The sequence below is a fragment of the Cottoperca gobio genome, chromosome 7 (genome assembly GCF_900634415.1).
Source record: "Cottoperca gobio chromosome 7, fCotGob3.1, whole genome shotgun sequence".
NCBI lineage: Eukaryota > Metazoa > Chordata > Actinopteri > Perciformes > Bovichtidae > Cottoperca > Cottoperca gobio.
The window spans coordinates 8,888,684-8,905,122 of NC_041361.1; the positions used below are offsets into that span (position 1 = coordinate 8,888,684).

The 16,439-nt window shown below is 40.8% G+C and overlaps 1 protein-coding gene across 1 annotated transcript; it reads right to left on the minus strand.

The window, feature by feature from the left end:
- Positions 1-1,090: 1,090 nt before the first annotated feature.
- On the minus strand, positions 1,091-14,199 carry atp6ap1lb (ATPase H+ transporting accessory protein 1 like b). The gene is given in 8 exon segments (XM_029434957.1): positions 1,091-3,185; positions 3,552-3,584; positions 3,586-3,796; positions 3,923-3,973; positions 4,283-4,521; positions 5,772-5,854; positions 6,413-6,450; positions 14,014-14,199. Coding segments are annotated over 8 exon segments (1,026 nt in total). The 5' UTR covers positions 14,148-14,199; the 3' UTR covers positions 1,091-2,948.
- Positions 14,200-16,439: the final 2,240 nt, after the last annotated feature.

Consider the following 16,439-nt stretch of genomic DNA (forward strand, 5'->3'; position numbering starts at 1 on the left):
GATGTCCTGTTGCTTGTGGATTTTTGCTCAACTTGCTCAGCGGCCAAGTGGACGTGTGAGGGTCCCGGTGGTGAATCTGTGTTTGTGACCAGGTCTTCATCCACGACAGCAGAGCTCACTTCACTATATTCCGCTGGTGATGAGCCAGTGGGGACAAAGTTGAAGGAACTTTTTCCGTCTCTTGTGAATGTTGATTTAAATATTGATATAATGTTGGCATGTTTCCTTTTACTGGGCCTGCACCATATTTTCATAGCCTGTATCATCTACTCTTACCAGTGGCAGCTAATCAAAACCATACAGTCTATCGGTTATCACGGTCAAGCGATAGCTGCTAGGACCAGTTGTAGCCACTAGATGTCGCTGCAGAACACAAGCTAGTCTTCCTTAAACGACAAATGGAACAAGAGAATTCAAAATCCTCTCATGACTTTGGCACCGTCTTATTTAAATTTGGTATTTAGTTCTACTGTTTGTGATGTTGGAAAAAAATACAAATTCACAGCTTTTTTTTAATGAGGATTAGAAATATTTAAGGATTAACATTTCAGTGGTTTATTGTTTTTTATGTGTCATGTAGGCCAGGCCTAGCATAACTACAGACTCGAAATAATAGGTAGATAGTTATCAAGGCCTCTTAAAATAAGGCACAAGCTCTATGACATTGCATTGACGTAAGGTGAGTAATTTAATCTCAACTAAAAAAGAAAAAATGGATTCAGATATGACCAGCAGAAGAGGGATGATATTGTGGCTCTGGTTTTGAGATTACAACAATTCATATGGCTGTGATTTCCTATGAGGTATGCTTGAAAGTGTTTGATTGGACAGTTGCTGACAGTTAAACTGTACTGACATTTTAGGTCAGAAAAAAGTGAGAGGAGAGAGCAGATGGCACTCAGGAGGGGAGACGGAGCTGCTATTAACCTTCACACTGGATTGGAGAGATGTGAGTTAAGTAACAATTAACAACATGATCAAAATAGGATTTGATTGAAATTTCCAAAAGAAAAAGATAACAAAATATGTGATTAAGGTGCTCCTGCGCAGTACAACACACCTTAAGATATAAACACAGCACACCTTTTCCTCTGAATATCATTTATTGTTCAATCTACATCAGTTGGTCCTTGGACAAACCGCCTCCGCTCATTTCATAGTTTGTAAGATACATGTATGACCAAAGAACACATTTCACACTGCTACAGATTGACAGAACTGCCATATCGAATGTTAAGATATCTATTTACTGTCATGCTGAGTGTTTTTATCAGTAGTAATGACTTACTGATGCTGTTACTGCTGCTAGTGTGGCTTCTGGCATAATAATGGCATCTATAAGTCCCGGTGAGTGGACGGCATTCCATAGTATCGTCCTTCTATGGTAGGAATCTGTACTGTAATTTACAGTTAGATGAAACTGGACCTTACATTGTCTGGCCCAGCTTAAAACAAATAGACAGACAGTGTAATATGTTAATACTTTGTAGAAAAATCATATGCATTGATACCTTCACCAATCCTCATAGCACAGTGTCTTACTCGTACCTATTTTTATTAGTTGTGCAATATTTGAAGATAGTAAACAGCTATGATCGTATAGAGATCTTAATGTATCTACAGCTTTGTATATCCTTTTGGCTTATGAGGATTAGCATAGTCATCCTGTACCTAATAGTATTTCATGATTACATTGTATATAAAAAAAAGACCTCCGCAGAGTGACACTTCTGTACATGTATGTGTTTTTGTTTTGTACATAGCTGTTACAGTTAGCTTTCATTTTCACATTGTCTCACTCCGTCTCTCACCATATTTCATGGCAACTCCTTGGTAGCTTCACTTTGGCAGTCAAACCCAGTGGTGTGGATGGAGGACCTATGGCCTCCCTTGTCCAAATGCTTGACTCTCAGAGAGTCAAGTCATCGCAAGACCCGCTTTCCTGCCTTGCCCTCAGACAGGGCAGTCTTGTGCAGCATAGTTCTTTGTATAGTCTTTGATAGTTTGTTTGTTAGTGCTTTCGCAACTAACCTATGTTGTGCTAGTTTGTAGAACCCCCCTTTGTCTGGCTGGTCTGTGAAAGACTGTTTCACAGTTAAATCCCAAGCAGCAATCTTGTTCAGGGGTGGGGTGAGAGGCTCCAGAGGCTCTGAAGGGCCAGTAGTGCTGATCCATTCACTCCAGCCAGATGCTAGACCAGTGGTTCCCGATGTTTCCCTTTGCTCACATTTTTCAAGCTCCTTCTACTTTGTGCCATATTTGATTATTTTAAGCTGCAACTCATGCAAGACTCTCTGTAATCCTTATTATTAGGAAACACTGTGCTAGCCCAGATAGACCAGCCTTTTATGGCATGCAGCTAATACGGCTATTCCAGCTATAAAAACTGGCTGTTTGAAGTATATATTTCTTGCAGCGTTATTAGACAAAGTACACTGTAATGAAAGCTGAAAAGACAATGTGTGTGATGGAAGCTTGTAATATGACACTTGTGAGCCATGTATTACATACGTATAATCAGGAGCATCTGATGTTAGCTGTATTAGCTACAGTTGCTAGCCTTTTGTGGTTTTAATGGCTGACTGGGGTAAAGGCCTGTATGCTGTTGCCCTTCAGGGCCCCGGCCCCGAACTGTCCTTGACCTTTGACATCAGGATCATGAACCATCTCTCGGGGAGAGGCTTGAACATCCAAAGGCGTTATTCAAAATCTGGATGCCAAGATGCAGGTCAATGAGAAAAGAAGAAAAAGTATCCAACCACGGTCTGCATTTACTTAAAGTAGTTAAGACGTACAAGGTTTTCATATGAACAGGCAAAGTTGTCATTTTGTTGAACAAATATTCTGTGGAGGATACTTTTTCACTCTTGTATTCACTTGCTCTTCCCTCAGCCTCAGCTTCCTCTCTCCCTCTCTCCCCCTGTCATTCTCCAGCTCTTCTTTTTCCTTCACAGGCTGTTCTTGTCTGGCAACTCGGCTTCTGGACTCCGGGGAAAGTAGACGGTGGCTTTGTGCTCCTCGTAGCGGTCGATGTGCTTGAGGTGTACCACCATGTGCAGGGCATAGGCTAAGACGAGGAGCAGGATCAAAGATGTCACCAAGCCCATCAGGATGGCTGGCGTCAGGAAAGTGGCACAGTCACTGGCCGACGCAAACTTATCTGACTGCACATTGAAGGCCTGGATCTGGAAGAGCACAGAGAGAGAGATGGCGGAAACATGAGATTAGGCTAAAGTAAAGAGGACAACTGGCTCTTACTGGGCTTACCGGGCACAGAGACACTGGGTGGAAGGACAGGTTGAGACAGCCTAGCAGATGGCTAAACAGACAGTGTACAGACAAATTGACAGACTGCCAAACAGACGGTAAACAGACTGACTGACCGACTGACTGACAGCCAACACAAAAGGAAATGGCTGGCAAACATACGGACACATGCACACATATAGGAAACAGGGGGAGGGGGGGGGGGAGACTATTTAACAGTGAATGTGCAGTTACTACTAGAAGAGTTACACAAAAAAGACTGCGGCCATTGTGCGACAGTGTACCTGGAAATCAGTGAAAGTGATGTGCCAGTTAGCAGGATGTGTCAGTGTGGGAGCTTGGCACTAGCAGGGTGTCATATTTGTGCAGGCTGCTGACGTGCTGGCAATGGTAGGATGAAGTGGCCGGAGCGTAGACCTCACTGGCGTTGAACGTGGCCTCCTGGGTCCAGTTGTAGTGGATGTGAACACTATCTAGTGTGAACCAGTTTTGACCAGCTGCCTCGTAAAAAGTGTTTGACATCTGAAGCCTGGTGAAGGAGACAATGCAGTTAGTTACACGCACAGTCCACACGTAGGAAACGCTTTAGAAAGATGTCCGTTTTTAAGATGTTGGTCAGTGAAAACAGTTTAAAAAGTAAGCATGTGCGCTTTACCTGATTACTAGACCTCGCAAGTCCTCCAAATCACCAAACCTTAATGAGAGCCTGCGGTAAAACAAAACCACACATGTTAAAACATCTGATTTAACACATTAACTCAGAGGAATTCTCAACTGACCACAGCAAATATTAAACTTATTACTCGAAACAGTGCATTCACCCATCTTCTTACATAACTTCATTTCTAATAGTAAGTATTATTCAAACCTATGCTGATGCCTTGGCTGTATATGTAGAGAAGTTAGCTTTTATTTATTCTTGACTAGCACACCATATATGTCCATCCTGGCTTGTATTTAGTGCAACAATTTCCTAAAAACCAAACCAAATTCCTCAAGCACACAGTTGACTTACGTAGCTTTCTCCTTGGTGCAGATAGAGCCTTTAGTGTCCACGGGTGAGTTGGCGTTGAAGACCTTCTCAGTCAGGTCAATAAAGGTATGGTTTCTGTAGCGGATTGCCAGACGCTTTGCCTTGAACAGAATGCAGGTCTTCCCATTGTAAGACACGCTCAGTGGGCCATAAGGCCCCATTAGAGACTGGAGCAGCTTCCTCTTACTGTGAGACATCCCTGGCTGATGCCAGTTAAAAGGCTGTAAAACATATGAAGAGAGGAATTAAGCACAGGAGAAATAAAGAAACTGAAGTAAACTGGCAATCAAAGCGTAGGCAGCAGCAGTTTTGCATTCTTTGACTGTCCTCTAGATGGCGATCAGATTTTTCTTCAGAGACAGACTCAGACTCATAAACTGTGACCCATTTCAGCGGCTGGATGTGGCCCACAAAGGTGCGTGCCCTAAAGGTTTTGCTGATCCTGCTCGTCCTTGAATAGGAGCATCATAAAAGACCCAAAACAAAACTGTTTGAGCACTCTTATCCAGCTGTTGAATCAATCATTTCTATATCATTACAATATAATTTTTTTAAATAATTTTCTATGACCAGGAAGTTGACCTCAATTAGCCAAAATGTGTTATAAACTGACACAAGTGGCAAACTAGAAGGAATTCTGCCAAGAAATGTAGGCTTTGGAGGATCCATACATTCAAGTTATCCCATTCCTCAATGTATGCAGCCATTGCTTTCTGATCGTTCTTCTTCTGCAACATGTGTCAGCGCGATCAGTGTACATCACCGCCTAGCAGCTCTTGATTTATTCTATACAACTGATCCAAAACAAGCTTGCTTGGTATCAATTTAAGCTTGTCATTCTGACCATAAAATGTTCAGTGTTCCAACCTCCACTGAATCTCGAATGAGGAGGGAGCAGTGTAGAAAATGTGCATATATTAGTGTGGTAGCTGCATTTCTGCACTGTGTAGATAGAAACTGCCCCCTCTAGCTTTTTAATCTCTTTGCTCAAAGGCCACATCTCACAGGAGGGCATTTGGGCTAATCCAGCACTATTTTACAAGACATGTAAAGTAGCAGTCACAGTGGATATTTTGATTGTTTAATGTAAAGAATTTGAATCACAATTGGAAACGTGGGGGATTTGAACTGAGATGACAAAGCTAACATACTGACTACGGTAGTTTAGGAAATGCTACTCTAAGGAATCGTTTAATAAATATAGTGCCTGGCTGCATTAGCTGATAGAGTATGGTTTCACTGTATTTTCAGTCAGAGTGGTCGTATGTGTGTGTGTAGCAAGGATGTTTTACCTCTGGTGAATGTGAGACTAACAATATTACCTCATCCAAGGTCAAGCAGTGTGACTGCGTGAGCATGCCGTCTTGTTTGCGTGCATCCCAGTGTGTGTCTGTCTGTGTGTTTGTATGTGCAGATAAAGATAGAGGGCTGATGGTGGAGATAGTGAGGGGAGAAGAGAGAGTGTGTGTACCTGCAGTATTCTCCTGAGTGGGTTTTCTTCTTCAGGCGTCAAAATAACATCTTCACTTTCTAAGCCGTACCCACCATCTTGACCTGGAAGCACGTACACACGTTACTGCACCATGAAAGATTATATCAGTACACACATTAAGCTGATTGCAATGCTGCAATGCAGATTGCAACATAATCATAAAAGTTCAGCCGATTTCACACAAACCAGAGACACACACACACACACACAGAGCACGGTGAGATACTGCGTACACTTCGGTGCTCAGGCTCCTATCTATTTCCAGTTGCTTTGCGTCATCACAGTGACTCATCAGCAGTTTATTTCACAGATACGGTAGTATTGTTCAGTGTTTACAAATACTGTTCATCTGGTTCCAGCAACATATGATTTGCAATCACATAATTTTAAAAGGAATGTCTCTATAATTTTTTATAGAGCCTAAATATAGCCAAACATCTGAATTGCTACGGAGGTGTATGGATCACACACAAGCCACACTTCAAAATCAGTTTGTATTACAATGTAGCAAAGATGTCTCCAGCATTAAGAATGACTATCTATCCGACACATCAACATCAACATTAACATGGCAGGTTTGATTGAATCAGGCCTTGTGTCACACCAGATTTGTTACTTACTTGATGTGACTCTTGTTGCTTGTTTGGGGTCCGCTTTGCTGTGGAAAAGACAGAAGACACAATAAGGTCATGAGATCACAAGATGCAGGGAAATGTTGAAGGTTTTTCTTTTTTTAATATAATGCTCCATAATGTACAAGATGCTTAGTTAGCATTTTCCCTTCAACAGGAACGTTCATCGTCTACTGATGCAGCTGCAGCAAACACAGGGACAAAAGAAATAAAACAGCTTTGCAGGCTAGGCTATATAAAAAAACACTTCAAGAATATTAATGATGTTTAATATTAAAATTAAGGTTTACATTATTATTCCCACTTTGACACACATTTTATACATCATATTATGCTTCTGTGCTACTAAAATATTGTATTCTTTGTTAGATACAGCATAAAAAGCTTTATGCTTTTAAGGTTTTAGATACCACATATCAAAATGACATGTTTTGTGAATGGCAGGTCATTCACAAAATATAGTTTGCCACTAGACTGCCGTATATAAACTTGTGTATTATTGTATTTAATATATATATATATATATATATATATATATATATATATATATATATATATATATATATATAAATGTCCATGATAAAAAATAAATACACAAACATTTAAATGTGATTTACAGCCTTATTATTTAATTGCACATTTTGCAACATATATGATCCATAAAGACTTTTTTCTCTTGGGGCTGCAGATGACTCAGTATAAACTTTAAATACTTTGCCCACAGATTATTTCTCCCAGTTCCCAAAGTAAATAGCTTTGCTTGGTGTCTATGTCGCAGGAATGTATTCTTTGTGTGGTGTGTTGCTTTTACTAAATGGCCAATCTTTGATGTGGGACTGACCTACATAGTGCACAAGTGACCGAGACAAACCATTTCCTTTTCCTTCACGTGTTTGACCTAGTTGTCCTCCTCTCAGTCTAACTAAACCCTGTATAGCCTTGAACTTCTTGAAGTTAATCCTGATTTATTTTAACTGTCTAATCAAAGACGTAATACGCCTGCAATAGGCTTACTGAGCGGCGCTGACATGGCCAGTTTTGCTTGTTGCGATGGTCCACTCAATGCTCCGACTGGACGCTTGTCTTTAACAATAATCTGGGCTGGTTTCCTAATCTCCACACAATAGCCAGGTCTAATGTACTTGTACAAAGTAAACCCTGTAGGAGTGGACATGACAACTAGCGTGCGTCTTCTGTGTCACGTCACCAGACACTACTTAAGTTTGTTTATCAGCTTTGGTCATGAATATTTCAGATCATTTTATGAATTGCAGCACAACTAAAGCGATGTCTTTAAATACCTCCGTCTGGGTTTGATGTTATCTTTGTTATCTTTAGTTGAATAGTAACTCTGTGATCTTTTAGGGAAAGCCTTTTTAGTAGATACACAAGATAGAGTGAGGATGACCTGAATATTTATTAAACACTCAAAAGCCAGGCAATAGCTGTGACTACTGTTGTCAAGGACTGTTCCATCTTTGTTTCTGTGAACCAGACACTGGGGCAGCTGCCCCATATAGCCATTTTCTTTTAAATAAAAAGGTTAAGGTAATTAACTGCTTAAAAAACTCTATTTGTACTTCATTATTTCCACAAGCCAGAGAGTAGTCTTTTGATTTGTGAGGGGAGTTTCTAACATTATCACTCTTTATTGTTGGGAGTGGCAAGAAAATTACATTCTCATTAGGATGAAGTTCTTTTCATAACTTCTTTCCATAATGTGAAGGTAGATTTGGAGCTACGCATCTTATGATATATCTTTTTTTCACTTGCCTTTCATGCTCAAAATCTGCAACTGTTGGACTGGATCTCGGCCAGATTCAAAGAAAGGATGGATCTTTTCTCGTCACTATGTCATTTTCACTGATTGGCTCAAGGGCCGTATTGTTGGCTCATGCATCCATGGATGGACAATATTTCAGATGCAGCTGTCTCCATTTTTTTTAAGATTGAAGAGATTATGCACCCCTTTAATCTATTCTGACATTTTTTAAATGTTACTTATTGGTCGAGGACAGGGCAGTGCAATAAAAGATCAAAACAATGCGAGCAGACTTGGGCAGCAGCAAACAGATGAAAAAGTATTAGTGTGTCTGAGAGCAGTGAAAGTTACAGATTTAGGGTAGGTTGCCAGACATATCAGTTCCAGCAGCCTGGAGCAGTTATCTACCCGTCTTGTGCAGTTTCCACCTGGGCAATATTGTGTAGTTTAGTGCCAGATGGATTAGGATTAGTGGTAACCACAGGTCACGTCCACTGAAGCCCAAATATGGAGAGACACAGGCCCTGAACAAGATGAAGAGATTAAGGTATGATGTCAGAGCCCACGTTATTCTGGACAGACTAAGTGCTAATTAATACATCTTAACTGACTTCTGAAATCGTGACACTGTACACCCGTCCAGTAAATTTGAACTTTGACGATGACCATTGTAATTGAGTTAAGAACTTATTTTAATTTGTGTTAATCATATCCCCTCACGCAATATCTTTTCATTCTTTATTAGACTTAGTTCCTGAGCCTATATTCATTAAATGATCTTATTATGTTGGACTTTTACCAGTATATCAATATAATACTCGTGCTAATGTTATTGTTGTACAGTTAGAACATTCTTTATTGTAATCATTGGTTGTAAATATTAAAAAAGGTTGCACATATTTTCATTTCCATATCAGTAGTTAATGTTCTCAAATGAATGAGTAAAGAGTGAATCAGAAAATAAATTGTTTCAAATTCTGCAAATTCATGTAGATGAAGGCTACTCTTCATTGTACTGCTTTTATTTTAACTTTGTTTCAATCTTGTGGGTCGTTCGAGTTGAATTAAGCTTCAGTCCAGTTAAACAGATAACCAATAGCTGCATGATGATGTCGTTAGATTGTGAAATTAGTAAGCGATCAACAGGGAGGTACCATGAAATAATTTCCTGAATACAAGCTCTTTAACCTACATTCTGCTTCATGATTGGCTAATCAGATACTCTCTGGGACATTTGTGTGTGTGTGTGTGTGTGTGTGTGTGTGTGTGTGTGTGTGTGTGTGTGTGTGTGTGTGCTGTGTGTGTCTGAGCACATTCTGGCACTCCCTTGTATACATTCCTATGAACTTGCTTGTTTGTAATGTCTGCTTCTACTATTTAATGGGTAACAATATTACAGTTTACTTATATGGTAAATCTAAATATTTACATTTGCCCGAGTGAATGCTGGGTAAGCATGTTTGTGTATGAATGAGCTGCCAAAAGCATAGTGCTTTTGGCAGTTGTGACTGAAACCTCAGTAGCGCGGTAGGTACTTGGATGCTGCTCACTTATCACCTGCACTGATATGTGAAACCTTACAAATCTTATAACATCATAAAGGCTAAAAATCCCACCAGACATCTACATTTCATATCTGATTTACATATTTATGTATTCATGTAAACACTGCACGGCTACAGTCGGGGATTAACAACTGTTTGTTTCATTGTAAACAAGCTGCATATGCGCCTCACCCCCCTCGCCCCAGCCCATCCTCAACACAAGTGAATAAGCACTCCTTCCTCTGCACCTAGGCCTCAGCTGGCTGAAAGGAGCCAGAGGAGTCTGTGCGAGCGGGAGTGCTAACTAAAGCCCAGCCGTTTGTTCCTGTGCCAGTTTCGCGAGGTCAGCAACCCAGGACTGCTGCGGCCCCGTCATTGGCTCAGGCTGTCACACGGTGCCTGGGTGCTGAACAGGCCCTTTATATAATCAAAGCCATGCCAGAGCCACTCCTTGGCTCACCTCGCTCCCTCTGCATATAGCCCTAAATACATGCGCATGTAGAACAAGTGTACAACAACAAACCTACACTTCTATGTCCAAATGGCCAATGCAACATTGAATGCTCTGACACGATCGTTAGTCTATTATGATTACAGTTATTTTTAGATAAGTAATTGTCTGGCTTTTAAATATTAACAGCAACGAGAGTCATATATGCTACTGATGGTATCTGGATCAATACATATTCACTGCACGTCCTTATTCAAACTGGTAGATGGATAGCTGATTATCATCCTTCATCTGTGCCTCTGCTGTGTGCTGCTGAGCAGAGAGAAGGTGTGGTGCCTGCTCCCCAAACTTGTAAACAAATCCTCTTCGCCTCTGCTGAGCCACTGCACTCTGCACAGACTCACTGTGAACCAGGATCAGCCCATCCAAGCCCCTACATCCTACTACAGGAGTACAGTACAGGGGGGTAATAGTTTGTTGTTAGTTTTGTTGAGTATTTTCTGTGGTTAATTTAGCTCAATATAAACTTTTATTTTCATTAAAACCATATTAGAAGAACACAAGGATAATATTTTTCTATTGAATGTCGACTTTTAGCCATTAGATTTTGGTTTCCCAATCTAGAACCGTCATTGTATATATCAATAGCGTATCAGACTACAGTGACGTGTTCTTGTACTCGTATTTCCCTATATTATGCCTACATGAAATTTCAAACCGAGCTATGATAGTATTTCACAATGTACTGGGTGAACTACTTCTCTGAAGTCATGTTAATCTCAGAGAGAGTTATTTTGGTGGTACATGTCAAATATATTCTTATTTCATTCATTAAAAAACACTCAATGATTGGAGTGAACTATTGTGTCCTTGACACGGCAGGAAAACATGTCTTAATCCTACACTGTGAAGGCTCAGGCCTATTAATAGTTTTATTAGTGCAGATTAAGCTTTAGGAGTTTCCTTTAATGTCGCCCATAGCTCTGCTGACCTTTCAGTTTGACCCCGGGTCAAGGGTCAGTTGTTAGTTGTTTAAATCTTCCTATGACTGAGAGCAAAAGCCTGGTGACAGTCTAACATGACTGCATTCAAACAGGTAATTGTAAACATATTTCTACCTAGAATGATCCGCCTATGACTTACTTACTTCTCACTAAATGATGTGTAAATATTGTTCAATTTAGCTGGTGGTCCTCCAACCCTTTAACCTTTCCCTGAAAGGGGAATCACTAATAATCACTAATAATCTGTCTATATTGGGCTCGGTTTGTCAGTGTTTAACATCTTTAAGTTAAATTTAAGCACATGTTGACTATACACTGTGATGGATTAACCTTCAAAACTGCAAACAAAATACTCCATAAGACACAACCTACAGTTATGTTACGCTGGAGATCAACAAACAGGAACAAATATACATGTAAGAGTGAGTCTTGCAGTGCAGTATGTGGCTTAAAGCTTTTTTTACTTGTTACCTATAGTTTACAACTATATACTACACTCCTACAAGTGTTCATATTTCCAGAAAATCAATATTATTTTGTAGCTTGAGAACAAGTTAAAATGGAAAGATGCACAAATCTTGTGCTGGTCTAATTGCGCTGACCCCATTCAGTCTTTCTAAACGTGTCAGTGACCATTTTTCACATTCACAGTGTGAATGATATAATGTCATTTGAGTGTGATGGCTCTAGCAATTGGGTCATATCTAATTGACTTGTGTAATTGACAATAAAAATGTTCCGGACCAACTAAACAGTGGTTTCATTGGTAATTGAATGGGGATTTTATTTGTTATTAAAGCGTGTGACTTGTATATATATAAAACCTTTTTTATATCAATAGCGTACACGCTCATGCTACTCATTACGACATGTCTGACCAGCTTTGTGTGACCGTCTGCTCTCTTCAGAGCAATAAAAAAGCTTTCAACAGCATAAACCTCTTTTTTTTTTTTTTGTTTTTAAACGTCTATAATCTACAGCTGCAAAATGTCATTTTTCCTCTCATTCTCTATTTTTGTCTGCGTTTTTGATAGACTCGGTCCCGATGAGTGAAGAGGTCATTTCCAAAATTACAATTTAGTTTTTGCAGCCGTAGTCTGTAATCATATTTTGATAATTTGTATCAGAAATGTATTGTGCATGGATTAGTAATAAAACCATAGAGATTATTACAGTTATATAACAATGTGTAAACATTTGTCAAATTATTTATGACCTTTTGAACTGCAATTATTTAATATTAAATAAGGAAAAGTATTCTGGAAAGACGTCACTATTTCTAAAATGTCCTTCTAACATAATTTCCTCGAAAGTATTTGGATGATGATGAATGGCTTAAGGCAGATCAAACCAAACAGCGGGACATCTCTGGCTAGTATTTTTTATAACTTTGTAAAGCTCTTGGCTATCAAGCGTATTTGTCATACTACCGACCATGTCAGTTACCACAGAAAATCAGAGCTTACTGACATTTTCTCTTCATTATCTTCCTGCAGTCTATTAGCAGTAGAGTCTTCTAACTCACTGTACCTTCCAAACAATGTAATGCACCCTACAAGGTCTCTGAAATGAAAGACATGAAAGGTTCTTATATAATAGCATCTTGGAGTGTGTCATAGCTGAGAACAGAGCTGTTAACGTGTTACTGCAATTGTTACGTTGCAGAGTTACGCACAAAGTTTGATTTGGAGAATAGGCTTGAAAACCCCAGGAGAAATTAATGTAGCCGCTCTCTGTCGGAGAGACTGCGGTGAAAAGTTAAGATAGGGATCTGTCAGGGTTTCACAAACACCAGATTGAGCTGGAATCAGAGCGATCCCATGAGACTTTGTATATTGTAATTCTAAATCCAAGTTATCTGTGCCCTACACTTGCAAATGTGTAAAGATATGATTGTTTGTGCAATAAATGAAAGCATGACAGTAATAATCTTTTGTTCTCCGAAGTGTATTACTGTCCTGAAAGTGCAACAACAAGGCAAGTCCTGAACAATGATTAAAGAGTTTATGTCACAAACTGCAGCATATTATGGCTTTCAAGCATTTGCGCTATAGAGGATTGTTTGAGCCATGATGCATGGCATAGTTTCAAGAGCCTTACATGGTTTTGGCACAGTTGTATTGCCCTGATGTCTCTATAAGCAGGCAGGGACTGGTGCTAGCAAAGGCCCGGGCTGACGACTCTGTACTGTCCCTGTGACACTGTTGGGATTGCCCCCAGGTTTGAGCTCTGAATTTTTTATTCAGATTTGACCTGCAGGACTGCATGTGCATTATGCAGACATGGCCGGCTAGAATTCCTTTCTCCACTCTCCCTCTCTCCCCCTCTCTCTCAATGACTGCATCAGTAAACAGACCCCAACAGACCATCCCTGATGCATCCTCTCCTCTCCTCTCTGTCCCATCCTTGTTTACCTTCTCTCCGTGCTGCTCCCCCTCTTCCCTCCTCTCTTCTTTCCTCTCTCCTGCAGGCCCACTGCCCCAGCCTTATTTAACTCCCTTCTGCCAGACCAACACTACTGTACAGAGACAACAGCCCCATCCGTGATCGATGAGCAGCGTCTGATGCAGTCCCCAAGACTGAGACAAACAAAGCCTCTCACAGCTGAGCTCTCTCTAATACACTAATACTGCCTGCATTCACCATTTACACCCAAGCTGAGATTGGGGAGAAGGGAAATTAGGCAAAGGAGAGAAATAAAGACCCTAAGAGAACACATCAGCATCCCAGCATCCCCGCATGCATCTCCCTATAACAACCCCCCCCCCTCCCCCTTCTCTACCCCTACACTCCTCCTCTGTTCACAGCCGTAGAGAGGATGGATTTACCTTCTGTCCAGGATTTCAGGCACTTCATCATAAGTGAGTCCCGGCTGCAACTCGTCCTCATAGAAGGAGAGCCCAGGCCGGCTGAGAGCGGACACCAAGGTGAGGGAGCAGAGGAGGAATGCGTGTGCAGCCATTGAGACAATGAAAGGAGACTGCCGCTGGTTGAGCTCCGCTTCATAATCTGCTCTCCTAGCAGTGCCTGACTCCCAGCTCCTCTGACTGGCAGCCACAGCGGCCAATCAGCAGCGAGCAGAGCCGATCAGCTTGCGTCACAGTCCCCTCACTGCACCCTCCCTCCTTCTCCCCTCTCCTCTACCTCCTACCCTACTCCCTTCTCTGTCATCCTCCCTCTGCCTCTCACACTCTGCTCACCCTCCCACATCCACTCCTGTGCTCTCTATCTTCTCTTTCTCTGTTTCATGCACACATAGCCGCAGGCAAGCCCTATGTATAGACAGCATCTCATTCTTTTTCATAGCACATCTCATCATGCCTACGCTACCTACAAATAAAACACTCATACACATGTAGACACACACATACTGACACATCCATGCTGGCACACGAGCCTGCACACAGGAGCAGGCTCACAGACACACACACCTCTGTGGAAAGTCACCTGGGTATGTCAAGGTCAGATTGTGCAGGAAAATAGGAGGATGTTGACATGACTTTAGGTGGCCACAAAAAAAAAAAAAACAGAGCCATGACTGCATGACCTAGATCTCCAGCACACTGCCACAAAAGCAGAATTAATTCACTTGATCTATGTGTTGTTGTGAGCACTGAGAGGGCCCGCGGCTGAAGAAATTGTCCACTGAGGCTGCAAATATGGATGACAGGAGCAGCTGAGCAGCCGTGTGATGAGACGGGGATGAGGGTCCAACCCTGACGACCCTGACGGCTGATCCAGTTTCCTTCTCATTATTTAGCCCCAAATGCGTGTGATGCCTCCGGATCTTGATACATCCTCTCATATCTTTTATTTCCATATCCAATATGATGATGATTTTCAGAGCAGAACATTAGGAGTGGTTATATAACCAAATGTTGTGACCTACTATCATGATGCGTGGCAATGATTCACACTAAAAGAGTGACTGATATAGCTATTTGTTTTAGCTCTTATACAATTACTTAAATGTATGTATAGTATTTGTCATAATCGCAACACACATATATATAACCATTACCTGATTGTAGTATTATCATAGCTAATATTCACATTGACACCATTTTATTAGTATTTTGGGCATGTGTGTATGCATATGTAATATATGCAGACTAGACTGAGTAGATTTTTGTGGGTGTTAACTATGCTATGCATCTCAACAATAAGCCTTTGGAATAATAACCTGCATTAAGTGGATATTTTAAGGTACAATTATACACTAACAACTTGGGGAAAACATCACTTATAAAAGGAATTATTTAAGAATTGACTAAATGGAAATAATAGATTTTTCTGTCATTTTTTTAACTAATGTGCCACACTTTTATGAGCATCCATGTGTAATGGTTTGTAGGACAATATCATTGTGTTTGCTTGTGTGTGCTAAGAGGGCTGAAGTATAGTTGAGCGTGTGAGGGGTCAGCTGTGTCTCCTAGGCCATACAGTAACAGGAGGTGACTAAAGGCTGTCTCAGCCCTCTGCGTCTCACTGCCACAGACACTTCAGAAGGCCAGTGTGTCAGTCTACTGAAGGGAAAGTGCAAACTAGACTGTCACTACTGCCATCACTGAGTGACTGCATCACAGAACATCCCGCAGAACAACGTCCAGGTGTGACGACTTTTAAGGAAGATATTACGCCATGATGTCTCATAACATTAGGTCCAACATTACATACTGGATACACATCTATCCATGAGTGGTTAGTATAGACAGTATCTTACTATTATCTTCCTTTTAAACCTCCCAACATTGAGTTGATAAATAATAAAATACACTCAGTGTGTTTTTCTGATACAACCCTACTTGAACTAGTCTAACCAGTAGTTTATGGTGGCTAATGTTAGCTAACTTGAGATATTTAAAATGCTGTGTAACTGACATTTCCAAGTTTGTTTGCTGTCAATATGACCTTTCCCTACCGTTTCAGCCGTGTTGATGGTGGTGAACCCTTACAAAGGATGAAAGCTGGTTGGATTGGGATGTGCCTAAAGCATAATGGTGAAATGAGCAGCATTAGTCAAGCAGGGACTTTTACCAGAGTTATGATTTTTACCAGTGATCGTACATAAGGTACAAAAAGTTCCACTCTCACCAAAATGTAGCAGGCTGATAGCCAACAAATGAGTTTCACAGGTGCCATAAATTCCAGTAGCACCCTCTGACCCTCTACACTGCTTACCCACCTGCCATATATTTAAGCAATAGCTCACGACAGGCCGTGGTATATGGTCATTATATCACAGTTAAGGGCC